Below are 26600 nucleotides of genomic sequence, written 5' to 3' on the forward strand. Positions count from 1 at the left end.
ATGGAAAAAAACCATAAGAACTGTGGGAATAAAATAAGTCACATGACTAATAAAAAACATTACATATTTTCTACTAATCAAAAGAGGGGATTATGATCAAAAATTATATTATCTGGTAATAAAGTCATATTTTATAGGATAAAAAAGAATTCCAACCACATTTATGAGGCAGCATTTATGCCAAATAAATGAAATAATTGCTCAATAATGAGTTTAAAAAAAACATACTAAAGGCTGATGTTTCTTTACATATTACTACGAACAGCACCTTGGCGAGCTCGTCCTCGTGGTCTGTGTTGACCCCAAAGCGAGGCATGGAGGCGCTGGAGAGGCTGGAGCTGTGAGACAGTTTCCTCACTCCACTGATGTGACTCATTGGTTTGTCCTTGAGCGTCGGAGACGGGATTTCCACCTCGTTCTGCTTGTCTACATGGAAACAAAAAAAAACAAAACAAAAAAAAAAAAACGGATTCGTAAGTTAAGAAAGTACAGCAACAATGTAGTTTCTTTATTTACAAACGGTTGTAAACATAACGACAGACATTTGTAATTCTGATCCAGCTCACCCAGAAAAGTGCTGGAGATGTATTCTGACACCTGGTTCCCAGAGCGACTCATCTCTGACAAGTGAGACAGTTCCCTGTTCAGCATCCTCTTAAACTGTAGCAGAATAAGAGCAGAACAAAGGCAGTCTTGGTCAAAATGGTACATATTTCATTATATCTTATAAAATGTACGTCATTTTTTTATTTTTATGGAACAAAGTGAGAATTGGGCAATATGAAATAAAAGCTATCAAGGATTTTGATAGAAGCAGATATGGGTTGTGCAATAATGTTTGTTGTGTATTAGCTACATTTAAAAAATACATATACCAAAGGCTAAACTATACAGACCAAACCTTACCAATTTTTTGTTAGCTTGATCAAACCTACACCATAAGCACAAGTTTTGTTTTTTCTTTCCATTTCCTGTATGATTTGGGTCAAAATCTCTGTTTCCTTCCAGACGTTTCTCACAGTAATTTGCTGGAATTTCCTTCTGACAGAACGCTTTGACCACATGTGTTGTCATACCTGATACTCCAGTAGACTCAGTTCGATTAGGGAATAAAATCGCAACTGTAGTTACATTTTCAGCTGCTGCAGTTTACAAAAGTGCAATGAAAAACCTTTTCACCTCCTTGCCTGTGGTGGCGCTGCACCAAAAACTACCAAAGGAAGCTATAAAAACCTCAGAAGAAGACATGAACACAACTTCCATCTTTGGACAATGTTATCTAAAACGGAGTAGTATCACATTTTAGTGGTTGTTGCTGGTAAAAGACCATGAGCCATTTCTCCTGCTTGCAATAGACTCACATGTTTGTTTAGGTTGTAGTTACCCAGGTTGCAATGAGCAATATAGTCTACTTCCGGCTTTAGGAGAGGTCTCTAGTCCGCTTGCATCCACATGTGCATTTGAACCACACCAAAGTTCACTTCAACCAAACCGTAACCTAGGTTTGTAGGCAGACCAGAGTTCATGTTTTTGATCAGAGTTTGATTTCACCTCCCCAAACAAACCCGACACCTCTAGGCAGACAAATAGAGTCGGATTAAAACAGACTCAACATGGCTGAAGTGAATACACCCTGAGTCAGGATAGTAGGAAACCTTGCTTCCACACACCATTTCATTAAGCTCTCAATACTTTTGATTCCAAACATAGGCCCTACATTGACAGTACAAGTCACCCTGTGGATGTGTAGTCGGACCTACTGGGTCAGAGATATTTCCCTACCTTGTTGGAAGCCATTTCGCTGACGGAGCGGTGCGTCTGAATGGTCTCTAGCTGGTCCAAGCACCAGTCCAGCTCCTCCAGTGTGTCCAGGGCCAGCTGCTGGTACTGCTGGTCCGAGAGTGTCCCCCTGGGGCTGACACACACTCCACCTAACGGAGACCTCCTGGAAGCACAGCAGCTAATCTGATCAGAGAGAAGACTGCAGACAGGACTAATTACTGGCAGATTTTCAACAACCTACTTCAGTTCATTATTACAATACATGCATTGGCCAGATGGAATAGCATTAAAAATCAGTTTTAGTCAAATATTGCAACAATATATATACACATATATTATGTATTTTACATGTTAAACTTATCACTATGACTTGACATTACATTAGGCAGATAATCTTTGAAAAAAATCAAGCTCCTCTGCCTTCTTCTCCCTATGGTCCTATTATCTGAACTAATATATCACTCAGTCAGAAACAACCAATCAGAGCCAGGAGGAGCTCTGACTGACAGTCAATCATGCTCATGTATGCTCCACTCACAACCTCTCCGTTTCTCTCTGATACTCTACAGCTGATTGACCCCAACGGAGCTCACCATGAATGCTAAGGCTAGTCAGCATGGCGACCAATAACGGTGGATAAACAGTTTTCCTGACACGGTAAGTTGTTTTTTGCCATTAACATATTTAGCAGCGCATACGCAAGATTGATTGACAGCGCTAAGATCCTCCTCCTGGCTCTGATTGGTTGTTTTTGACCGGTAGTGGTACCTTTCTTCAGACGGCAATAGCAGCTCTAGGAGAAGGGCGATCTTTTCGTAGATTATCTGTTTTATATTATACTGTCAAGACATTGTGACATTTTGACATGTAAAAAAAAAAATTAAATTAAAAAAAATATTACATACTGCAGTTTTAAATTATGTTGGAAAAAATAATGAAAAATATACATGTAGGAAACTGTAGTAAAATTCCTTACTTATACTCAAATAAAAAGAACACTGCGCTTCAGCTGGCGTTGTTCTAGACTAGCTACAGGCTTGGAAAGACGCTCTGTCCCTTTTTGTCAAACATCAACGTCTACAGCAAAAGAAGCCTATTAGTCATATCTCTATGAATCATAAGGATAATTCAAAGCTTTTGCTCGATAGGCCCTTTGGTGTCATGACTCACTTGGAGTAGAACACCCCTAAAACTGACAGAAATACATAAATTTCAGAAAGTCCCACACAATTTGGAAGTAATAATATTCACCGATGTAAACCCGGACTTCTCACACAAATCAAATGGACCAGTTAACCTGCTGCTAGTTGGTCATCATTTCTCATCAAGCTGTAGCTGAATGAAGGATTTCTATTATTCCATTTTCATTAGTCTGTCGGATGACATATGATAATATACTGGAAGATTTTTAGAAAATGAAATACCAACCTAATTTATTGACTAGGTCTGCTTTTGGTTTGTAAAAACAGCCATAGAACAAAATGTTGCCGATTCGGATAGCTGCTTGTTTCTAAATGGTGATTACATCATCTCCATGCAACAGTTGCTTTTATTAATATTGCAGAAGAGTCTTACTCCAGTTTTTAACGTTAAAGGGGCAGTATTATGTGTTTTCCAGCCACATAGTGCCAGTTTGACACAACATGGCTCCTCTATTAACCCTTTAACAACGTTTTTACCAGCGTTGCACTGAGACATATAGCTAATGTCTAAGTGCAATGAGCTCAGCAGATGTTCACTTCCACCAGCTGTTTGCTAATTGCTGCTGGCTAGTCTGAAGGAGCTGAGCAAAACCCCAGGTATGTTTTTGATGAGACAATAACATAATATGATGTAAAGCTCATAAAAGTCACTTTTACACAATACTGCCCATTTAAAGGTATGTTTTAGTCACAAGGAGAGCTCAGAACCACAATCCAATTTTACAAAAAGGGAAAATATTATAATACATGTCTACGTGCTACGTTTGGTTCTTACTTGACTAACGGTGTGGAGACATTGGCAAGAATGGTGAAGTTGCTCCGTACTGATCGCAGACTGGCCAGTACCTAAAATCATCAGACATCACAGTATTATGTATTCTGAGGAGGAAAACAGCAAATCTAATGTCTTGCAGCATTGGATTTTCACAAGTTATATTTTTTCAAACTCACTTGAGCAAAAGGTGTGACAATGAAGTCTTCTGCTGTGTGCCTAAAAGGAAGAGGAACAGTTGAAAAAAGTGACAAAGACAACAGAACTGATGGGAACACAGCAAATCTCTGCTGTGTTTGTTTCTTAAGCTCACCCTTCGCTGGCAAGGGAAGAATTACGGGAGACGGCCTTGGGGGACATGTCGTAGTCTGAGTCAGATCTGTAGAGGAAGGACTCTCTTCTCTGGCCCTGAGGCAGTGAGGTGTTCAATGTGCGGCTTGGACTCTGGGAGCCCAGAGGAGTGTGAGCGGGAGATACTCCATTCTCTGCTTCGTTACTGAAGTGAAAAGAAAATATCAAATCAAGATTGGGAAGAAAGGATTGAGAAGCCGTTTTCTGGGGGCCGGGGGGTTTAAGTATGCGGTACCTGTCTGTATCCGCTTGTGTGATGGAGATGCGAGGAGGAATGCGGAGAGGAAGCGTTGTGGGACGTGACATATTGCTCAGGATGTCGGGGGAACGGGTGCGATCTCGAGGGCGGAGCCAGCAGGGTACCTGACGAGACATTGATGCAAGCACTGTGACTAAAAGACGGCGGGAAAGTTGAGATTCTGGGAGTTTGGAGTGAAGTTGATATAACGTTTTATTCTTGCTAGAAACTACAGCGGGGTTAAAATCAACAATTACACAGTCCACCAAATTTCTAACTTTTATTCCATTATCTATTGATATCTATTGAAAGTTAGGTCTGGACAATATTGGCTGAAAAAAGTACCACAATATAAGAGTTTCATATCAGTCAATATCAATTACTGTCAATAATGATAACTTATTGACTAGTTTTTGTTTTAGGTATCTGAAATAATGCCAAACTGGTGGCGTGATCATTGTTTTATCCACAGTTTTCTCTCCATGTTATTGTTTTTAAATCTTTGAGCAGATATGAGGCATGGTGGCCAAACCTGAAACTGCTGCTGCACAAGTTACTCAACAGGTTGTTGCTAGGTGACCAAAGAGTGAGTTAGCTGATGCCACCAACCTTGCTTAGGATGAGCAGCTAAAGTATTTCCTCTGCCTACATCTCCCAGAGTGCTGTGCAGTTCTGGATCTATTTACTTTCTGAAATGTCTATCACAATAGATTTATTGTCCAGCCCAAGGTAAAAGACAGCTAAAGTTGTTAGCTTAGGTTTGGATCTATTTTAGCTGAAGCTCCAACTAAAATGAGCTAAGCTATTTCAGCCTAGATATAAAATAAGTATTGTTTTAGATCCCAAGTCGCAGAAACTTTGACTGTGGCTTCAATCGAGTGTTCCTGACTCATTTTTGTGTGTAAGAGTATCCAAGGTAAATATGAGTTTAGAGTTGCAGGTCTGATGTGGCATTATCCATTGACTGCATGCAGCTATGACAGTTTTGCACTTTTTTGATAATAGATTTTGCAGCAAATGTAATTAAATACAGAATGAGTAGCTATATTATTGCTGACTTTTAAAGATCATCAATGGACGACTAACGGTGGGTCGGCTGACATGAAGATTCTTCATGTTGGTACTAAAATGGTCAAAACGTGCGTTTGTGTGTTCCCCCCGTCACTTCACTTCATCACGCTTTTAAGACGTGGTGTTTAAATAAATTTAAGATGATAGCTGACAGAGCGTGAGCAGGATGGGCTGGCTTGGCTGTCGGTAGTGCTTCACGGTTCCTTTAAGCTCCATGCCCTCCAGGCATGTTAATGTGACCGCTCCGGTCTCCCTGTACCTGGAGACTGGGAGACAGTCTTCTGGTCCGTCCTCTGCGCAGCTCGGCCCCCAGCGTGGCCCCAGACGTGTAGGATCGGCTGTAGCGAGACGACTCCGCCTTCTCCACAGCATCTGCTACGTCTAATTCATTCCCCTGTGAGACGAGAGGGACGTGAGGTGAGGAGGGAAGCAAGCCAGATCGTTGTGCAGCACAAACTGAAAGCAATGAGAAATTCATTTGTTGCAAATATGAACTGATTTGTCTAAAAGTGGGTAAAACTTCAACGGTAATGCATAAATTAGCAATGAATGTGTGTGTGCGTGTGTAGGTGTGTGTGTGCGTGTGCATGTGTGAGGCCATGTATGTGTGTGTGTGAGAGAAAGCCCCTCAACAGACTCAGCTCTAAGAGGCTGATCTGCACTGCAGCACCGTAGCAACAAAACACTGGGGGAATGGTAGCAGTTGCTAGGCAACAGTGCCGTTTTGCGTTTGATGTCGTCCAGAACCAGATGTGGATAAATGCTCTCAGCCACCCGCATGTACAGTGCGTGCGCGTGCGCACACACGAGCACGCACGCACGCACGCACACACACACACACACACACACAGACTCAGAAACATACGGTCACCTGATTAACATAATCAATGACTGAGCATTTGAATAATGCATGATTTAAAGTCACCTTTGAATAGAAGAAGACTCATTTACACTCATTTAGCAGGAGCTCATTTATACAAGGGTGAGGGATAATAACTGTACTCCCCCTTGTGGTGAGGGATTGACAGAGCAACCAACTTCAACAGTAACTTCAGCCGAGCAGCAGCAGCTACAAAAATTACTCTTACAACTAGATACCAAATTTCCACTTCTTGTTTTGTTTATGTGTAAGGCAGAGTTATTATTGCAGCACAGCTAGCTGCTAACAGAGTCTAGAATAGGCTTGACAAAAATTGTTTCTTCAAAGAGAGAGTTTTTATTTCTTCACAAGCTCTTAAGCAAGAATATGATACAAATGGTTATTTGGAAATGTGTAGATAAATAAATTGTAGTTATATATAATTGAACCTCTATAGGGATCCAGAAATGATCACTAAAAAAAATACAATGTATAACATTTTTAAAATTATTAATGAAATTCTGTGTGGGATGCAAAATATACTTTATGCGCTTCTCTCTGAACCAGCTTCTTAAGTTTCATCTTAGCAGCAACTTTCTGATTTTAATCTTCTGAGATCAAAAGTCATTTTTTTTTTCAGTGGCCCTAGCCATCTTCCATACTATGTAACACAGGTGTAGCAAAGTAATGTTAAATTAATGTTTAATGTATGGTGGGGGTTTTTCTAAATCAGCATATTATGAAAAATTTAGATATTTATTTTACGGAAACCCTCTCGATACAAGAAAATGACAAAACGGACGTTCGTCAATTAATTGTTAGTTGACCGACAAGATCAGTCAACTTTAGATTAAGATTAAGTCATTAATCATTAACTTGAATCCCTGGGGTGTAGCTAATCATTTTACATTTCACATTGTAAAATGATTAGTATTCATGTTACTTTAAGTTTCTGCCAAATAAACATATCAGGCAAAATACATATTAAAAATGAATGACTTTTGCAATCAACACACCTTGTCTCGGAGGGGGTACCATGAAAGTTTATCACTGCTCCGGGAAATACAAACCCCCATACTAAATCATGAAGAGGATGCTCATGGTTGTCTATAACTTTCTTGGTTTTATGTAAAATCCTTCTTTGCATCGTCATCTCCAGAGGTTCCACAGCAGTAACCAGAACAGAACCAGAACAGAACCAGCCTTCTTCCTCAGGTTGTTGAGCCTTTTTAAATTCCAGGCTCTGATGCTGTTGCCCCAACAGATGTGGACAGCTTTACTCTGGCAACTCAAGTCCAGACTGTTGTCCAGGTGAACACGAAGGTATTTATACTCCTCTAACACCTTTACTTCTTCTCCCATGATGGAAGTAATGCTAGACCTAATCGTTCCTCTCGAAATCTATTGTCATCTCCATTTTCTTCACATTCAAGATGAGATGACTGCTCCCGCACCATGCCTCTCTGCACTCAGCCTCTGATGACACCTAACGACTTCAGAGTCATCTGAGTATTTCTGTGGGTGGCAGGGCTCTGACTTATGCAGGAGTAGACAGAGTGAAAAGGAATGGTGAGAGTACAGATCCCTGTGGTACTCCTGCGTTGATAAAAACCTGGCAACACACATGACCCGTCACATCTCACAAACGCTGGTCCGTTCGTCACGTAGTGATGGATCCAGGTGATTGTTGGGGCCTCCACCTGTGTCTTCTCGAGTTTTTGACAAAACAGATAAGTCTGAATTGCGTTAAATGCACTAGGCAAATCAGAGAACATGATCCTCACAGTGTTGCCTGCTTTGTCCGGATGACAGTGGGTTTGTTGAAGCAGGTGTATGATGGCATCTTCAAATCCAACTCCACAGCAAACTGCAGGAGGTTCTGACATGACTGCAGGGGGCCCAACAGGAGTCTCTTCAGGGCCTTAATGATGCGGGATGTCAGGGCAACAGGTCTTTATCATTAATGGCTGAGGGGTGAGTATTCGTAGGCACAAGGCAAATGTAAAAAATATTAACAAAAATTCTTCCTACTTCACACCATTCATTAGCAGAGCAAACAATTGTCCAAAAAAGTAATGAGGAAAAGAGGAATCAGTCTTTATAAAAAGAGAGAACTGACCAGAATTTAAGGAACAGAGCTTCACCAACAGAGTAATGCTATTCTTATGTTATCTTTTTATTTAATTATTTTTGTATAAGGTTTCTGTGGGGTTTTTTTGTTGTTGTTGTTTTTTGTTAAACTAAAAGGCTTTTTATACTTAATTTTGCACAGGTGTACCCTGCTGCATCAATAAAAATGACGTAGCTTTCTCAATTGCAACGAGTGACTTAAAGGGGCAGCATTATGATTTTGTTTTGGTACACAGTGCCATTTTATAGCACAATCAAATAAATATGTCACCTTCAATTGTTACAGAAATGTTATATATAAAATGTTTTATAGCAAATATGACCGATAGGAAATTTGACTTTGTAATATGATGCCTTGAAATTGGGCCTCTGCCTCTTTAACAACTCCAACTCTTTCTGAAACTGCCCCTCCAGAAAGTCATCACATCATTCCTTTATTAACGATTTTACTAGCTATGCACTGAGAAGTTGCTTGTATATTGAGTGGATGTGCAGTTCTTCCAGGTGTTTGCTAATTGCTACTGGGTAGTCTGAAGGAACTGAGTGGAGGAGGGCTGCTCAGTGAGGTGGAAGCTCTGAACCTTGGAAACTACAGCTCAGAAAAGGAGCTGCGCCTCAAAGGAGGTGCTAAGTCCAACCAAGTGTTTTGCACAGCTGAATGGTTGCCATGGGAGATTAAATGATTTCTGAAACAAGCATGAAAGAATCAAAGCAACCCTCCAGGTATATTTTTGATGAGGGAACAACATTATAACATGATGTAAATCTCAAAAAAGTTGATTTTACTTCAAACTGCCCCTTTAAATTAAACAGGATAATAATAATGAGAGGTTTTGTTTGCATCAAGTAAACGGCCTGTATTTTTACAGCATATTATCAAGTCAAATAAAGTGCTGACTTGGGCTTTACACAACATTCAGTCATTGACCCATTCACAGACTGGTAGCTATTTTATAGCCACAGCTATAGACTGACAGAAGCCAGGCTGTCACACAATCAGCGCCAGCGTTTTGGTCAGAGGGTTCCTCTGACCCTGACCAAAACAAGTGGGAAACGTGGGTGAAACAACTCGCCCAAGGACACAACAACCAGATGGACAAGCAGGGGAAGGAACCGGCAGCCCACCTGAGGCAAAAACTGCAAAGAGATCAACACATTTCTTCCACCATGTTTCCTTGTTGTTGGTTTTTCTTAAATAGTTAAACTTTTTTTAGCTTAACATAATGAAACTGCTATAATGATGTTACTGTGATCTTTTATAGTTGAATACTCTGCAGCAGCTGATACTTTACAGTGCAAATGGAAGAGATAACTAGTTGTAATATATACTTTTTAAAATAATGTTGATTAATGAAATCCTTATCGTTGCAGAAGGCCTATAAATCAGTGTGACCCCTTGTTGTTCTATTGTTGGCCTGATGAAGATCCAGGACAGATGGAAACGGTGCACATAAATAAATTCTCCCACTGTAAAGAACGCAGATCTGCTTTTATCCATTAGTTAAGAACATTTGAAAGTCGGCAATGTCAATTGTAGATGTGACTACTGATTACATACACAACAGAATCTTCACTGTTGTGCAGCTTGCTGATACAGGAAGGTAGTTTTTCTTGCCACATAACTTTTCACTAAAAATAAATAAAAGTTACACAATTTGAGCGCTAAATATTCACAACCCAGCTGCTCTCGCAGCCAGTCTCTCCAAACAATATTTTTTTTAAAACTTATTGTTTATGTTACCTGTCTCACCTCTTCTCCAGTCACCGACAGCACGCTGCGGCTCTTCTTCATTCTGATTGGCTCGTTCTGGGCCCCAGGGCGGAGCGTTCCGGAACCCAGGCAGCAGAGCAGGTGGAGAGCCAGGACCGGAGAGATCAGAGGTCACCGCAAAGCTCGAACCGGGGTCAGACCGGGTCAAAACCGGCCCCCATTGGAGCTGAGTCAGCCCAGCTAACAGCAGCGCCTGGACTGTCTCCACAGCCCAACTCTTTAGAGGGATCAAATCAGGCGTGTTTCTGCTGTAAAACAGTAAAGGGGCATCTATCTACCCCTCAGAGGCTCCAAGGTGAAAAAAATGTGGGCTTTTTACCCCAAAGCCAAAATCAGAGGCAAAGGAATTAAAAACAATTGTCATCCCGATAGATGAGCCTGTGGAACATCCAGATAAAAATCCCAGACGACACCACTAAAGGTACCATCACCTCCTCAAATTCTTCTCGGCACGTATCCGGCTCGAAGAGTGGATCACATGATGGCTACGGTAAATGAATCCTGCCAGCCAGTCATTTTCAAAACCATCCGGAACTTTAAAAACTCTGCAGCAGGTCTGTAGCGTCTCTCAGGTTGGTTTTCTGTAATGGGACAGGTCACTGGGATCCAATCTCGGCTGGGCAAGTCTCTCTGGATATTGTTGCCTCATCTGGGACATCAAACACCAAACTCCTGACTTGATTTGATGAAAGACATCCTTGAGTCTTCTCCTTAGGGATAGCAAAACAAAACAGAAAATAGGAGTTAGCATGCAAATAAAGCTAATAAACCGATTTTATCTTTATGTTTTTATTAATCAATAGTGTAGCTATTCTTCTGCTTTCATATAGTGAAATATTTTCTATAACATACAAGATAAAGCTTCTCTCCACACAACTCGTACAGCATCAAGATTTAGACTACTGGTGGAGTGTTTTTGATAAATTAAAGTGCTTGAAGGAAAGGCAGCAGGAAGTCCTTCAACTTCTCTTTACAAGATCTTTTTCAGTTTCTCATGGATCAGTTTCATGATCCAGAAATCCAGAACGCTGCTGCTGGGTGCTAAACATCATTATAACCAGGAAGATAGAGCACATCCCCCCAGTTCTAAAGTCCTTTCACTGATGCTCAGAGAATAGATTTTGAAATACTTCTATTAGTTTATAAATTACTGTACAATTTAGAACCAAAATACATTAAAGATCTGCTGACTAGGGCTTTTGACAAAATGTAGTGGTTATTGCTTGTTGCATAATTTGTTGCTGTATTGTGTTTTTATGATGTAAAGCACTTTTAACAACTTTGGTGCTGAAATATGCTACATAATCTTGTTATGTTCCGTGTTTCTGTATGTTTATTTTTGAGTTTTCTGTGTTCAGTCCTGTTTTCCTGTGAGTCTCTGTCCTGTCCTCCCCGTTGATTGCTCCCCAGGTGTGTCTCATTCCCCTGATTACCCCGTGTGTATCTAAACCCACCTGTTGTCTGTGTTCCTCGTCGGGTCGTTGTCGTAGTCAGTGTCGTTCGTCGTAAGTCAGTCAAGTAAGTCGTTTTTTGTAGCCTCGTTTAAGTCGTCACAGTAGAACTGGGAAGTCTTGTGGCGGCATGGCTCTTATTTTGTCAGTCTTTGTTTAGTTGCTGCCGGTGCTGAGTTTTTGTCTCCACTCTGCCGTGTTGCATGTTTTTGGACTGTTTAGAGCTATATTTGATTATTAAAGACGTCAACTTCACTACATCCTGGGTCCTGCGTTCGATCTCACCACCACCAACCAACACACTTCATGACAAATCTTAACTTGATCAAATGCTATATTTTGAAACATCTATGTCAGTTCTTGTAAATTGGTTGTTTCATTATGTTAAAATTTGGACTTTATTATTTCTTCAACCTCTTATCTCGCACAATATCTTACTGGAAAAAGGAAGGAAGTCCAATTGCATTCACGTCAAGTACTTGGAATTATGAAAAAATATTAGGATTTTTCTGTTCTCTGTGGATATTTTCATTTCTGCACTAAATTTTACAGAAAAGCTGCAGCAAGTTACTTATTTGCTTGGTGAAAGTAGCTGCATTTCCATTACAAATGTGTGAAAAATGTGGTCAATATTTCCTAATGTCTAAAAAAAAAACCACAATTTAGTTATTTTCATTAAATAAGAAATGCAATTTAAATCACACGTGAATAAATTTGTTCATGCCATAAGTCATTAAAAAACATACTGTGCCATTATCCTCCCACCACTTTGTTTTCTTCTTAGTGGTTTGTGCCAGTGGCAACATCTGGTTGTTTATCATGTGCAAAAAAAAGTGTTTCCATTGCAGTTATATAAAATAAACATATTTTTATGCGGCCAATAAAACCAACTAATCTTAGCACTAAGAGTTTTTTTTTGTTGTTGTTGTTGTTGTTGTTGGGTTTTTTTGTTGTTGTTTTTTTTGTCAAAATTGGCATGTTTCCATTGAGCAAATGTTTTTTTTTTGGAAAGCCAAATTGCACAATAATACCTAAGATTCCATAATAAATGTGTCCAAAATTTTGTCAATATCCTCCTCCTACCACTTCCTGTCGTCGTCGTCTTCTTCGTGGTTTATACCAATAGCAACATCCGGTTGTTGATAATGTGCGAAAAAAGCGTTTCCAGTGCAGTTTTGCGAAATAAATCAATTTCTATACAACTGATAAAACACCTCATCCTAGTGCCATTTTTTAAATAAAAAAACGAGGTTTTTTTTTTGTTTTTGTTTTTTTTAATCGGCGTGTTTCCATTAAGCGAATTTATTTTCTAAATGTCAAATGGCGCGATGGAAACGCAGCTACTGTGAACTTGGGAAAATGTTCTAGTCTGTAGTGGGATTGTCAGAGCTGTGTGGCTAATTCTGAGGAGATACTGCAACACCAGAGTTCTCTGATGTTATATAATTACTCCGAGCAATTCGCGTTGACCTAATTCCATTGGATGGGACAGATTCAGCATATCACGGTGCTTCCGATAAAAGACACATAGTGGTGGAAACGACTTTTACCAGGGTCACAGAGAACACACCCTCCCAGTAAAAAAAAATAAAATAAATAAAGGGTGGATTTGGGGAAGGAATAGGGGAACCTTCACAGCAGAGTCAGCGGAGATGCACAGAGCGATAGCAGGTCTGAGGAGAAATCAACAAATGCATAGTGACACAGTGACATATATATGGACAGACAACAAGGAAAACGAGCACATACTGGCATGCACACACTTCCATCTCCAGCAGCTTATAAAACCAAGCAGCACTGCATCAACATGCATCTCGACCACCAACCTGCTGTTCTGTTACCAAACACTCAAACGTAAATGAGAAATAAATAAATAAATGAAAATCAACCGTGCATACATGAGGGGGGCTGTCCTGCTTTCATGTCTGCACACATACAGCAACAAGAGGTGGGTGGGTGTGTGTGTGTGTGTGTGTGCGTGCGTGCGTGCCTGCGTGTGTGTGTGTTTGTGTGTGTCAGAAAGCCACACGTGCACACATACAACCCCACACTCGCGCAGGCTGCAGGATGTAGGAATAATAATAATGGGGGGGGAAACACTCACCTTGATCGCCTGAAGATCAATGGGAAGAAGGGCTGGGCCTTGTCTTGCTTTCACTTGTCTCCTTCCGTCTCTGTCTCCTGTCCGTCCGTCTGTCTGTCTGCAGACATTGCAGTGTATCACCAGAGAGAAAGAGAGGGAGAGAAAGACACACAGAGAGAAAGACAGAGGGAGAGAGAGAGAAAGAGAGAGAGAGAGAGAGAGAGAGAGAGAAGAGTAAGGGGGAGAAAAAACCCACTCTCCGTTCTCATGAATATCCGCGGATTCACCAGCTTCCCTCCTCCCTCCCTCCCGATCTTTCTCCACTCTCCCCCTGCCACAGTGGTCTCCCCCAGCCGTCCCCCCTCCCACCACCACCGGCTCCATGGAGAAGCCCATCCACATCCACCCTCCACCCTCCCGCACAGTGTTGTCCATTAATCCCACATAACAGTCTCCGCTCCTCCTCTCTCCATCGTTATACCCCGCTGTTTCCCTTGTTTTTTCTTTTTCTTTTAAAAGGCAGAACATGTTTTTCTTTTTATCAGCAGCCGTCCTATCTGAATAACCAGTCACCTTCCGTCACACTCACACAAAGAGCAGGTTTTTATTGACACGCTACCCATATATAAAAGAAGAAGAAAAACAATAAGCATCCATGTCTCCTAGCAGCCTACTCTGTCCTGTTTCTCTGTCCTTTTAAAGCCATTCAAGGACATGCGGTGGGTCGCTCTAAAACACCAATTTACAACAATCACAGTCTTCCTTTTGTTTAACCATTTTGGAGGAAATATGGATGTGGAATTTAAGGTGTGAGATGAAATTACTGAACAGGAGGATTTAAGCTTAAATGCTCACAGCTACCCAATAACAAGCCCTTCATTTCTGCATGTAAATTTGGAGTGGGCATTTATTGTATTATTTATCATTTGTCGTGACAAATTTCTTATCATGATAAGAATTTTGACTTCTTTGTCACAATAAATGCCAATTAATGATGTTTAGCTAAAAAACTGATCCATACTGTCGGGATTGTTAGTTTTACTATTTTCAGCACAGTTTGATAAAAACATCAATAAATACCAATCAGATTGAAAATTGCAATACAAATCACAATTCTTTAAGTGACTCACCGTGTCCTAAAGAAGTACATTTCTAATAGGAATGTTTTTCAAAAAGAGTATTTGTACTTGTGGGACTCCCGTCACAGTCAAACCTAAAAAAGATGTAATACGTAGTTCTTATCGTCACTTTCATTGGTTATCGCAATAGTACCACAAAATATCGAGATAAAGCTTTATGTCCACCCCTAATGTGAATTTCAACTCCCCATCTTTAATTTCCATACCATAAGTGGAGATTGTGATGACAAACACTTCTATATATTAATAGTAACGTCAATGCAGCATGCATCAGAAACAAGAATCAGAAAGCTGGACTTTAACAAAAGTATTTATTTATTTCAAACAAATCAATAAAAAATACAAAAAACAAAAATACACCTAAACAAATACAATAAAAACAATGTTTTGCAACATAAGTCTCAGTCATTTTAGCTATTTGTCTGAAAAGGAGTGATAACTTTACGCTTTTTTAAAATTCCCACCCCTTTATGTTATCCTTCAGTATACCCTTATATTTAACTGACTCTTCTAACAATATTCCATATTATTCTACCAAATATTTATATCCTTCATCTTCCACATAATTATTTAGAAATATATTTCGTACCTTTTATTGAACATATTTATACTTGCACATTGCTTTTGTTCTAATGAATACTGCTTGACCTTATTCATGTTTTGTCACTTTACACTTTATGGCATTGCACAGGGAATAGACAAAAACATCTCACTATGTTTTTGTCTATTCCCTGTGCAATGGGACGAAAAGTGGGGGAATGTGTTTTACTTCACAAATTTGTCCTTTATGACACAGTGGAAAGAACAAAAGTGTTAAGGGATCCTCTAAGTAGCTTGGGATGAGCTATCATTTTTGACTCTTTAAGTTTGTGTTGCCATTCTTGTTTTCTTGTGTTTACTGCTAACCTGTTTCTAATTTAAAATCAAACATTGTCACTTAGACAAGTCCTTATTTCATGCGATCAAATACAAATTTATTGTCATCGGTGTGATTTTTCTGTATTATTTAAAGTAGATTCAAATAGTTGAGGTTCCAGAGTGGAAATATCAGCCTGGATTTATTTCTATGATGAAAGCCTGAAGGCTTGTAGTTTTCTGTGATGAAAACTAAATTGCAGTTGGGAAACTTGAACATACATGATCCCTCCGGGCCTCAAGACACAAACATGTATTGGCAAGTATTAATGAAAAGAACGAGACAGCCCATCTTAGAATGCACGTAATGTTTTTATTTCAACTATCTGATAGAATGAATAGAAAAACAGACCAATCGATACTTGTCCAAATTTCCAAATCTACATTAACCTGGGTGTGCTGTGGTGGCGCAGGGGTTAAGCACAATCCACATATGGAGGCCTTAGTCCTCGACGCAGCTGTCGCAGGTTGATTCCTGGCCTTGGTGACCTTTGCTGCATGTCTTCCCCTTCTCTCATTACCCACTTTCCTGTCAATTAACTATCAAATAAAGGCCACTCGAGCCAAAAAAATCTTTAAAAAAAAAAAAAAAATCTACATTAACCTTTGTAATATAGAACATGGTAAAAAGGCTATAATCTATCTACAGTTGCTTTAATAAAACAAATATTTGACGATGCACAAACATGTTCTGATGTGTACATTGAAAATGCCGCACGCCTTCATGAAAGCACAGAATAAATGAAATGTGAACAAAAACCAGAATACTTTGCAAATAATTTTATATGCTGTGAATACAACATGAAACTGTTAAGTTCTTACAAGCAGGTTTGTTTTAAATTAGATTTTCAATAAAAATAATATTGAGAGGTAACACATTAATCAAAGTTACAGTTTTGTTGTATAGTGTATAGGTTCCTCATCTTTTAGACACACTGACAACACAGACAGCTACTTAACGATGAGTGAGTTTGGTTTTCGTTTTCTAATCTTCTTCCTCCTGTAAGTCAGGCACCCACAAGCCTGAGTCAATGCATCTCTGCAGGTGGTACCTTCCCTCCTGTTAAACAAGGTCAACAATTACAGAGGGAAACCGTTTAGTTACTGAAAATAATTATTTGTTAAAGACATGCCAGCTCACCTCGGGGTTCAGCTTGTTCATCGCGTCCTGCAGCATCTCGGAGTTTTTCTCATCAAAACTCCTCTGCATTTCCTGCAAGAAATGAGACGCCAAAGTGCTGATAGGAAGCAAGAGGCCTCACACGGCGAGAAAACTTTATCCATGTATACGGACTGAACAGCGGTCTACCGCTGAGATTCTTACAATGCTACATTTAAAATCTCAGAATGTGATCAGACAAATAAGCTCATCAGTTTTCTTCGTTTTGGAGGAGGCTGCACTTATGCGCACAAGAGCGTAATGTATAAACTGACCGTTCTCCTGAAAAGCATCATTGAGGACCTTGAAATCATTACAAATAATGGCCCTGCAACTAACGATTATTTAAATAATTGATTATTCTGATGATTAATTCTTTTTAAAAAATATATAAATCTTCTGCTGATTTTTATTTTAATCAATTAGGCGTATTTTATGTAATATTGGAAATGCACTAAAGGTGCAAATAAACGCAATTAAATTTTTTTTATTAAGTGAACGCCTGATCACTTGCAGCAAAGGATTCTTCTGCACTTCAAATCCTTCTAACATCAAAATGAGAAAAGCTCAGCCTCTCTGCTTGACTTATTGATACAGTGTAGGGCTGATTATGTTTTTGATTAACCAATTAATAACTGGATAGCAAAAAGCGCTTTGAAGGATTTTATTATTATTTTTGTAAAGATATTAAACCAGGCGAAACTAAATCCACACTACTTGATACGTTTCCTGTAGGACATAATTATAGACCAGTTTGGGGTTTTTTTATCTTAAATGCAAAGTGTATGTATTTTTTGTACAGTTTTGTCTTACGCCTCTTATTATGTTCTTTCATGAAATGGCCTTTTTGAGTCTGTATACTCCAGTTAATGATTAATCAATCACTGAAATAGTTGACAATTATTTCAGTAATTGATTAGTCAGGATGGATCCGATTAATCGATTAAATTAGTTGGTGATTATTTCACTAATTGATTAATCAGGATGAATCTGATTAATCGTTTAGTCAGTAACTGAAATTTATCTCCTTGTGTATCACTGTGAAGTCTGCATGCCTCTATACGATTTACCTTAGGCAGTGACTCATAGACCTCTACCGGGTCTAACCCTCCAGGACCCAGCCTCTTCTGCCTCTCCTCCTCCTCCAGCTCCTTCATCGTGCCCTCCATCTGAGCCTGCGCACACCTGCGGACCCGCTCCTTCAGCAGGTCCAGCTCTCGATCAAAAGCATTCTGGTACTCTGCATTTGCAGTCTGACGAGAACATACAACAACATACAACAACACCAAAGTGCTGACAGGAAGCAAGAGGCCTCAGGATAAAGAAACTCACCCAAACAATCCTTAAACTTTTTCCTTTAACTACGTCTTGCACGGCAAAGACGAACCTTGATGTTTGAGAAGAACTGTCTGAAGCAGCCTCTGGGGTCGACGTTCAGAGTCCGAGCCAAATCCAAGATGAACTGCATGACGATGGCTTGGTGTGCAACCTGCTCCATGAGGGCATGTTTCTACAAGGATGTGCATCACTCAGCGAGACTCGACTGTGATGTTTATTAAACTCTTTCAATGGCACTCACCTCATCTATCTCGAAGTCGATACAGAGGACGACGAGGTAATTAGCACTCTCTTCACACACCAGATGTGGGTTGTCTGACAGATACTTCTGGCTGTCATCCCAACGCCGCAGCATACCTGGTACAACCGCATAAACCGAGCATCAACATAGCAAGTTCAACGTCCCTTTTGCAAAACAGCTCAAGCTCAGCCGTATGGAGGGAAGAACATCCGTCAATATCAGTTTTCAAGTCATGCCACTGATTCTTTGCTGGATTTAGGTACAGACTTTTGTTGGGCCGTTCTAACAGATCAATGTACTTTGCTCTAAACCTTTCCGTTGTAGCTCTGGCTGTAGGTTTACGGTCAATGTCCTACTGAAAGCATTAGTCCAAACTCTTTTGCAATCTTTAACAGGTTTAAGTGGGATGTTAGTGTTACAACCTTCTTCCACGTGTTCCCTGCATGACAATTTTATTTTATACTCCACCAAAGTTGCCACTAATTTAGCGCCTTTCAGTGTCACTTTATTAAAGTCATAATAAAATCAATAATAGAATTGTCAGAAGAAAATATTATATTAAAGTAGAATAGATTATCCACTGTTACTATCTGAAATGTTCTTTATGGAAGAGAGGTAAACAAAATATAGGAGGTCAGTGAGCATTTCAGAAATCGATTAATCAGGATGGTTCAGATTAATTGATTACTGAATTAGTTGAAGATTATTTCAGTAAGGGAACAATCAAGATGAATCCAAAATATAGGCATTGACATGAGATATCAACAATGGCATGAAACAGGAAATGAAAAAAACATTTTAAAAAACTGTTTTTAAAAAAATGAAATAATTCACACACAAAGACCTGAACAGGAAGAGAGTGGAAGCAACAGACTACAAAGAAATCTTCAAAAACAAATAAACCTTACCAAAGTGTTTCATTTTCTTGGCATACTTCTCCACAAAGGTCTTGTGCTTCTCTACCTTTTCCTGTTGTGTTTCTTTTTTAATTTCAGGTTGAATGTTGAAAACACTCTATAAACAAAAAAAACAAAAAAAAAAGGAAAAATAACAAGATAAAGTCAAGAGAGGAATCTGACAAATCAACAGCCACCATATTCACAACAAGAAACTATCAAATTCATCCAGTCCTTTTTGGAAAACATGAAAAAGCTCTGTTAACTGGAATAAAAATTGCATCTAGGACGTGACGGTCTATCCAGAGAAAAAAATTGATTCAATCGCAGTTGTTGTGCTGGGAGATCAGAATTAATTCAAATGCTTCTACATCGATTTTAAAATATATTTAAGTTGCATGTCTTTGTCACCAGTGTTTGTGAGTAAACTGCATATAATGTTATGGGTCCACTTGGATACCATAGAAGGCAGTCTCATACACCATATATATTTTGAGTAATACTTTGATGTTTATTTAAGAAAAAAATCAGGAATTAAGTTAACTTGATACTGATAATTTAAGTTAGACACTTATACAATTGTCTTATAGGGGTATTATGTGGTTTCCAGGAACATAGAGCCATTTTATAGCATAATCAAGCAACTATGTCACCTTCAATTGTTATAAAAATACTACAAATATCAAATATGACTTAAAAGAAATTTTACTTCCTAATTTAATGCCTTGAAATTGGGCCTCTGTCTTTTTAAAAACTCCTGCTCTTTCTGAAACTCCGCCTTCAGGAATTTATTACAACATGTAAACGTGTCCGAATCGCTAGACACTGAAAGATTCAAATCTCTATCTACCAGTAACTAATATAGGAAGGAAAACCATAAAAACAATGTCTGTGCTCCCCAAAATTCATTATATTTTCAATTATGCCAGCTTTAATCTAAATATGCCTGGCCTGAATAAAAATGTCTACTAGAAGAAGAATAAAATACGGCTATAATAAAATGAACAATATTTCAATCAAAAAGACACAAAGTAGTTTTAAAGCTCCAAAATGGTTTTCACCACTTTGACATTTCAGCCTCAGAACAACAATAAATGAATTTGTGTAACCTCTTTAAAATTTGTGTGGAATAAATAAACTGCAGACGATGTGATCCTTCCCCCTTCCTTACCTTGCTAAAACCTTCTCTGCAGATGGTGTCTACATTCCAGGGTAGTTTCTTCTCATCACGTCGATGTTCCTCCAGGAGTCCCAGAAATAACTTTTCATCCTTCTCAAGTTTCTTTACCTCAGCCTGGACTTTCTTCAGCTCAGCCTCTCGTTCCTCATCTTCCTCTTCCCGCTTCATCTGCTCTTCCAGGTATCCAAGTCGTCTCTGGGCTCCCTGAAGCAGCCTGCAACATTCTGCAAAGCTGCTTTCCAGATCTTCGCACCTCTGCTGAAATTTGGTCATCTTGTCCACCCTGGCCTTTGGCACACACAGATGAAAGTGAGACATGTGGAAAAGTGGTAAAATAGATAGAGAAAGCAAAAATGGAACATATAAACATACAACTAGACAACATTGCGAAGAGTAAAAGAAGCATTTTACAAATGGTAGATTTTATTCAAAATAAAACTATGAAAAATACAAGATTTCAGCAAAATCTAGGTGAAAATAATCAGAAAGTAAAGAAATTGTACGGTATTTAACAGACTACATTTATGAAGAAAACTTAAATTTGCAAATTTAAATAATCCACAGTACGATGAACAGATAAATCTTTTACTAGTGTTGCCTGGACTTTCCCCGATGTAGGAAAGTTTTTAAGATTCTACAAACATTAAATGTTCCAAAACAGGAGGAGCAATAAAGACGGGGAAAATCAGGGGAATACTAGAGGTGTACGTTCACTTTCACTTACACAGTCATGTAACAAGACAACATCAACTTAAGCTCATTAAGAAGATCCAGAGCTGATAAAAGAAGCATGATCACTATTGTTGCTATTGCTATTGCTATTGTTGCTACCTTACAACTGTAAGGTTGTTATCAACCTTACAGTCATAAATGTGTTTTACACCCATTTCATAATTTCTATGGAATTTTTTTAGGTTTTAATCTGTACTTTTCCAGATTTAATTTTCATGAACTCCTAATTTTTTGCAGTCAATATAAAATCTAAAATTCTAAATATTTGTGCAAAATCTCTCATAGAAAGGAAGAAAGGAAAAATCAATCCATTTGCCATACAGATTTTACAAGGTGCTGGAACATTATTTGCCTAATTATTGTAATATAGGATTGAAATGCAAGGCTAATCTAAACTTTTGACCAGGCCTGGCAAAGAGATTAATTTAGCAGAGAGCTCCACCAAAAAGGTTTAGTAATCGATTCAATTTGGTGTTATTCTTAGACTCAAATGTTGAGCTTTATGCATTACCTCGAATACACTTTTTTAAAACTGCATCTTCTAGTAAGTTGTTTGCTAAGAAAGCACTCATGGAAATAATATATTTTATTTGTATAGTGCTTTACTACTAGTAAGTAAAATTACAAACAGAACATTAAGTACAGCAAACAAAATCATAAATGTCATATGAACATAACTGTACTCTACTAGTGGACAGAAAGGCATTTAGCCTCATCTAAACGGCTTACAGATCTCTGCACAACACCTGTTCAACAAACACGAGCAACTCTTCCTTTGCTACATTTAATGTCTAGTAGAAACTAACCAGTACTGGGACGCCAAACTTCACAGCTAGAACAACTGTGTCTGCTGACCCGGTGTCTCATTCTGAACAAGCTCGGCGTGTCCACGAACGGACTGGTGACGTCCTCGTCGTCGGAGACGTAAATGTGGTCCCAGACGCCGTAGTCGATGCTCATCTTCCACCTTTCTGCTTCAGACTATAAACTCTGGGGGACGGAAACACAAAACCACTACCGCAGTAAAACAGGCACGTTCGTCTGAACAGATAGAGCAGAAACAGATAGCTTAATCCGCTTATACGCGCGCGCACGGAGTCGGTTAAATCGGGCGAACACATCAAAGCAGTTCAACGGAATCCCATTTAAAGTAACGACCGTGAGGATCGTCTTCTTCTTCTTCTTCTTCTTCTTCTTCTTCTTCTTCTTTAAAGTGGACCACAACAATAACAGTTCAAGGTGCATAACGCCACCTCGGTTAGATGTATGGCGAAATCTAATTCTTATCCACTTGCATGTAAATAAAATAAAATAAATCCAATATAGCAATTATGTTCCAACTTAAGATTCAGAATCACCAATAATATATTTTTAAATAAATATAATTCTCTGTTTTAAATTATTTCGAATCACTGAGGTGGATCCTCATTCCTTATTCCTGCTCCTTTATGTAATACATCCAGCACAGTCATAAAAGATAGGACTCCGAGTCTAGTGGTGCAGATAGTGTTATTTTCCATAAAGGACAGAAAGTTTGTCCTGATGACAAACTTGAAGTGAATGTGAGCATTCACTTCGTCTCCTAAATTTCCCCTGCTCTGATAAATTATCTGAACTATGGATCTTTGCAAATGTTCTTGCCATTACTTCTACTTTCTCCATTTGTTACCGCTGTTCTTTTTTCATGTTTTAGAATTGGGTATTTTCTCTCATGTCTATTTTCCCTCATTTTCTTAATCATTCCCCAAAAATTCGCTTTACGAGTTGTTTTGCCTATACAATTGTGCCTAACTCCGCAGCCCCGTTACGCCACACTGTGGCTGCCGCCACAATTACAACACTGTAGTTGCCTGCTCTTGCATTGTTCATAATCATGATCCTCTTGTTCACATCTTCTTTTTCCTTTATGTCTGCGCTGTATGGCCAAATCCTTGACATTCAAAGCATCTAATTTTCTTGGACATTTTCTCTTACATTATAGGTCAAATATCCTAAATAGACTATCTCTGGAAGTCTTTCCTCATCAAAGCCTATCAAAACTCTTCCGCTGTTCATTTTCTCTCAACTTTTCAAGGTCTGAAGTCTTCTTACATCTTTAACTCTTCCTCCTCTGAGATTTGATTTTATTTCCTCAATTGAAACCTCAAGCGGGATCCCCCAAATCACTTCCTTCTTCCATTTACTCCCTTCTTGAACAAGACTCACGCTTGTCACCTTATACTTTCCTACTTCTTTCATCCTACTTGCTCTGTCTTTTTGTTCTCCTGTATTACAACTAATCATTAAGTTTCCATCTCTTAGAACTTTTGCATCAGTAATGTCTCCAACTTGATTCTTCAAAATTATGGACAGTTTAACTGGATTGATCGTTTGTAGTCCCTCTCATAATTACTTTGATCTCCTTTCTCTCTCCCTCCATTTCTTCTTTAGACTCATCCCAGTTTGTCGCCACCTTTCCCCTCTTTCTTACACCTGCCGTTGTCGAAGAAGTTCCTCTTTTTGGACTCATCCTTTCGCTACCCGATGTCTCTTTGCTCCTGTCACTCTCTTTATCTATATTATTTTCCCACTCTGGTCCATTCACAGGGCAGCTGTGTCTACCCGCCTTAGTCTTTGTCCAAAGTTCTTTCACCAGTCCATGGGATTTCTCCATTGGTACTTTCTGGTACTTTCCTTTGGTGTTATGGTTTGTTTTCTGCCCTGGTTCCCTGTAATTGTTGTAAGTTTTTTTTGTTGTTGTTGTTTTTTTCATAATTTTTCATTAAATACTCAAATTTAGTTTGTGTCTCTGTCTTGCTGCGTTTGGGTCAAACATAGACCATCATCACAACATGACAGAGAGAACAAAAACATAAATTAGAAGACTTAAACATTTCATTCAAAGTTTGCTACTTTTATCAAAGTAGAGTGACAGACTGCAGTCCTTAAATCTTTTAATCATCACCAACATCTTTATTGGGTTGTGCTCTTTTACTGTGATGCTCAGCTGACTGGCGAACAGCACACACAGAGGTGATGGATGTGGCAAAATTTTATCAATAAATGTAGGGACTAGGGAGAGTAAAGTACTTCAATTTTTCTTCACCTGACCTCCAAATAACACACAAAAAAATACAGTTTTAACAAAGCTTCTGTTTATATTAAAGCACACTTTCACATAAACTAATTGTACGGCTGTGCGTTTTGTTACAATTATTATTTTTTTCATTCAGTAACGAGTGCTTAGCCATGATGTGCTCTCATAAAAGAAGAATGAACTGGACACGCTGTTGCTACAAAATTTTCACTAGTGACAAATCGTGTGCACTCTGTACTTCTAGATTCAGGCACAACTTTCTTTTTAAGAAAAGGAGGTTTTCACCAAGAGAGAACAAATGGGCAGATTTCTTATAGAGCTGAGGTGTGTAGATTGATTATCTACACACCAGTTTATGAAAACTTTTCACAAAAGTTTTCATAAGTTTTGTGAAAACTTATGACGTTTTTCACAAAAATAAGTGAAAAACGTCATAGCGAGAGTTTCTTTCAGATGTCTCTGTTACTGGATGTTCCCTTCATCTGTCTGCAGTGGTAATGGAGACCTCAGATTTTTCACCTACTCCATATAAACATTTAAATCCTTCTGCTCTGCTTTGTTTATATTTTTCTTGACTTGGTTCACAAAGTCTTCCAGCATGTGGAAATAAAATTTTGTGTGGTTGTTTGTGTGACGAGCATCTACATCTAATATGTAACAGGTAGGGAGGTGTTTGAAGCTCGTCAGTAACCCAGCATGGAGTCTTGCTTGACTCCATTCAGAAATTTGTGGCCTGTGTGGTCACTACGTTAGAGGGACTGAGTTCTGGAGGAGTGGGCCCTGGACCGTCAGGTCCGGTGCTTTCCATGGGAGAAAAACATGCTGGCAGTGTGTTTCCTTAAGTCTTCTTTTCTTCATTGGTAAGTCTAATAGGAATGGGGTAAGCATGTGTGTGTAGATGGACACAGTCATTGCACATATTTCCTGAGTGGTCACATTTTGCGGTGCAGAACAGATGCTACCATCGAGAATGTGACTTCCAAAGTCATCAATGTCGTCAACCTGCACATCAGACAGGATGTTTGGAGACTCTTGGAAAAATTCACCACATTGCCATCATATGGTGAATACAACAGTGGAATTTTCCACTTCCCTTGTAAATGAAATCATAAGTTGGCCTTATTTAAAGAATAATTTCAGTAATACCTTGATTGTTGTCAGAAAAATAAATTGCTTCTTTATGGTGCCGTTCCTGAGGTGAACCTGAAGTGTTGGTACTTAAAAGAACAAAATGAAAATGATACATGTTAAATAACAAAATATCAAATAAAACTACAAAACAAGGCAAAAGAAAAAAAAATCTAAATCAATTTCTTTCAATGTCACAACCTTCATAAAATAATGGCCTAAGTCATTTTTTGGCAAAAGTGATTTTTTTATTTATTTATTAATATATTTATTTATTTTACCCAAATCATCTTGGAAGAATAGATGTGGTGACTTTTTTTATTATTTTTTTTAAGGAAGCTGATAGAATAAAACTGATAACATTTTAACAAAGACTGCAGGTGTGTGTCTGTCTGGTGACTTTCCGGTTAAAACAAGGTAGTTCTTCATTCAGTGAACTTACTCAAAGTGGGTAAAGGATCCAGAAATTTTACTCAAGTAAGAGTAGCGATATAATAAAGTTATTCAAGTGAACGTAAGAATTGCAGCGCTGTAAAATTAATCCAAAAAAATAATTTTTTCCGTAAAAAAAGTGACTTGCGTAAATTTAACTGAGTAAATGTAACTGCCCAACTCTGGCTACAAGTGACACAAACAGGAAGTGTAGCTTTAAAATAAACAAATAATGGAAAGAGAACACCCAAGTTGGCCTAAATTAACTTTTACACCAATTTTTACAAGCATTAAACCATGTCCCAAATCTTCTTGACTTCAAAGAAGTCAAGGACTGATGTCAATGATAATGACCCCCCATAACATGATACCCACCCACAGGAGAGGCAATTGTCCACTGATAGAGACACACACCATTTAGCAGAATGGGACTCAACTCCACTTTGATTCTCAAGTATTGAGTGTGCTGCAGCAACAAAGCAGTGTTTGGACAGAAGCATGATAGATTCGCTTAAAGGGACCTGAGATAATGTGTTGATTCAAAGCCCGATATGTGAATTAGTTTCTGTTCAAGCCTCATTTAAGCTGTGGCTAACAAGATGAGGGCTTAAGAAGCACGGTCATTCAGAACAGCAGCCCACACGTACACACACA

At 38.8% G+C, this 26600-nt stretch overlaps 2 protein-coding genes across 5 annotated transcripts in view; both read right to left on the minus strand.

Moving 5' to 3' along the window:
* The window catches only part of LOC103136427 (cAMP-specific 3',5'-cyclic phosphodiesterase 4C-like), a 23251-nt gene extending 9237 nt beyond the window's left edge, over positions 1 to 14014 (minus strand). The window contains exons 1-10 of one of the 3 annotated variants that reach the window (XM_007549671.2): positions 13732 to 14014; positions 10156 to 10886; positions 5676 to 5810; positions 4343 to 4470; positions 4070 to 4252; positions 3936 to 3975; positions 3760 to 3830; positions 1783 to 1945; positions 567 to 660; positions 269 to 426 (exon numbers count right to left, since the gene is read on the minus strand). In XM_007549671.2, coding sequence (XP_007549733.1) covers positions 269 to 426; positions 567 to 660; positions 1783 to 1945; positions 3760 to 3830; positions 3936 to 3975; positions 4070 to 4252; positions 4343 to 4470; positions 5676 to 5810; positions 10156 to 10197 — 1014 coding nt within the window. In that variant the 5' untranslated portion in view covers positions 10198 to 10886; positions 13732 to 14014. Of the gene's footprint in view, positions 1 to 268; positions 427 to 566; positions 661 to 1782; positions 1946 to 3759; positions 3831 to 3935; positions 3976 to 4069; positions 4253 to 4342; positions 4471 to 5675; positions 5811 to 10146; positions 10887 to 13731 lie in introns of all 3 variants that reach the window. The other 2 variants (XM_007549672.2, XM_016670307.1) reach the window with 2 other exon arrangements.
* Positions 14015 to 16529: 2515 nt separating this feature from the next.
* On the minus strand, positions 16530 to 22512 carry LOC103136428 (hsp90 co-chaperone Cdc37-like). Of its 2 annotated transcripts, none has more exons than XM_007549673.2 (8): positions 22166 to 22512; positions 20570 to 20866; positions 19411 to 19516; positions 18503 to 18618; positions 18311 to 18433; positions 17994 to 18176; positions 16906 to 16977; positions 16530 to 16824 (listed from the first exon to the last, which is right to left on the minus strand). In XM_007549673.2, exons 1-8 carry the CDS (start codon positions 22268 to 22270, stop codon positions 16750 to 16752), a joined length of 1077 nt encoding a protein of 358 aa, XP_007549735.1. In that variant the 5' UTR covers positions 22271 to 22512; the 3' UTR covers positions 16530 to 16749. The 2 variants fall into 2 exon arrangements, with proteins under 2 accessions (XP_007549735.1, XP_007549736.1); XM_007549674.2 differs by having other exon boundaries at positions 22117 to 22254.
* Positions 22513 to 26600: the final 4088 nt, after the last annotated feature.

The sequence above is a fragment of the Poecilia formosa genome, unplaced genomic scaffold (genome assembly GCF_000485575.1).
Source record: "Poecilia formosa unplaced genomic scaffold, Poecilia_formosa-5.1.2 Scaffold32, whole genome shotgun sequence".
Lineage (NCBI taxonomy): Eukaryota > Metazoa > Chordata > Actinopteri > Cyprinodontiformes > Poeciliidae > Poecilia > Poecilia formosa.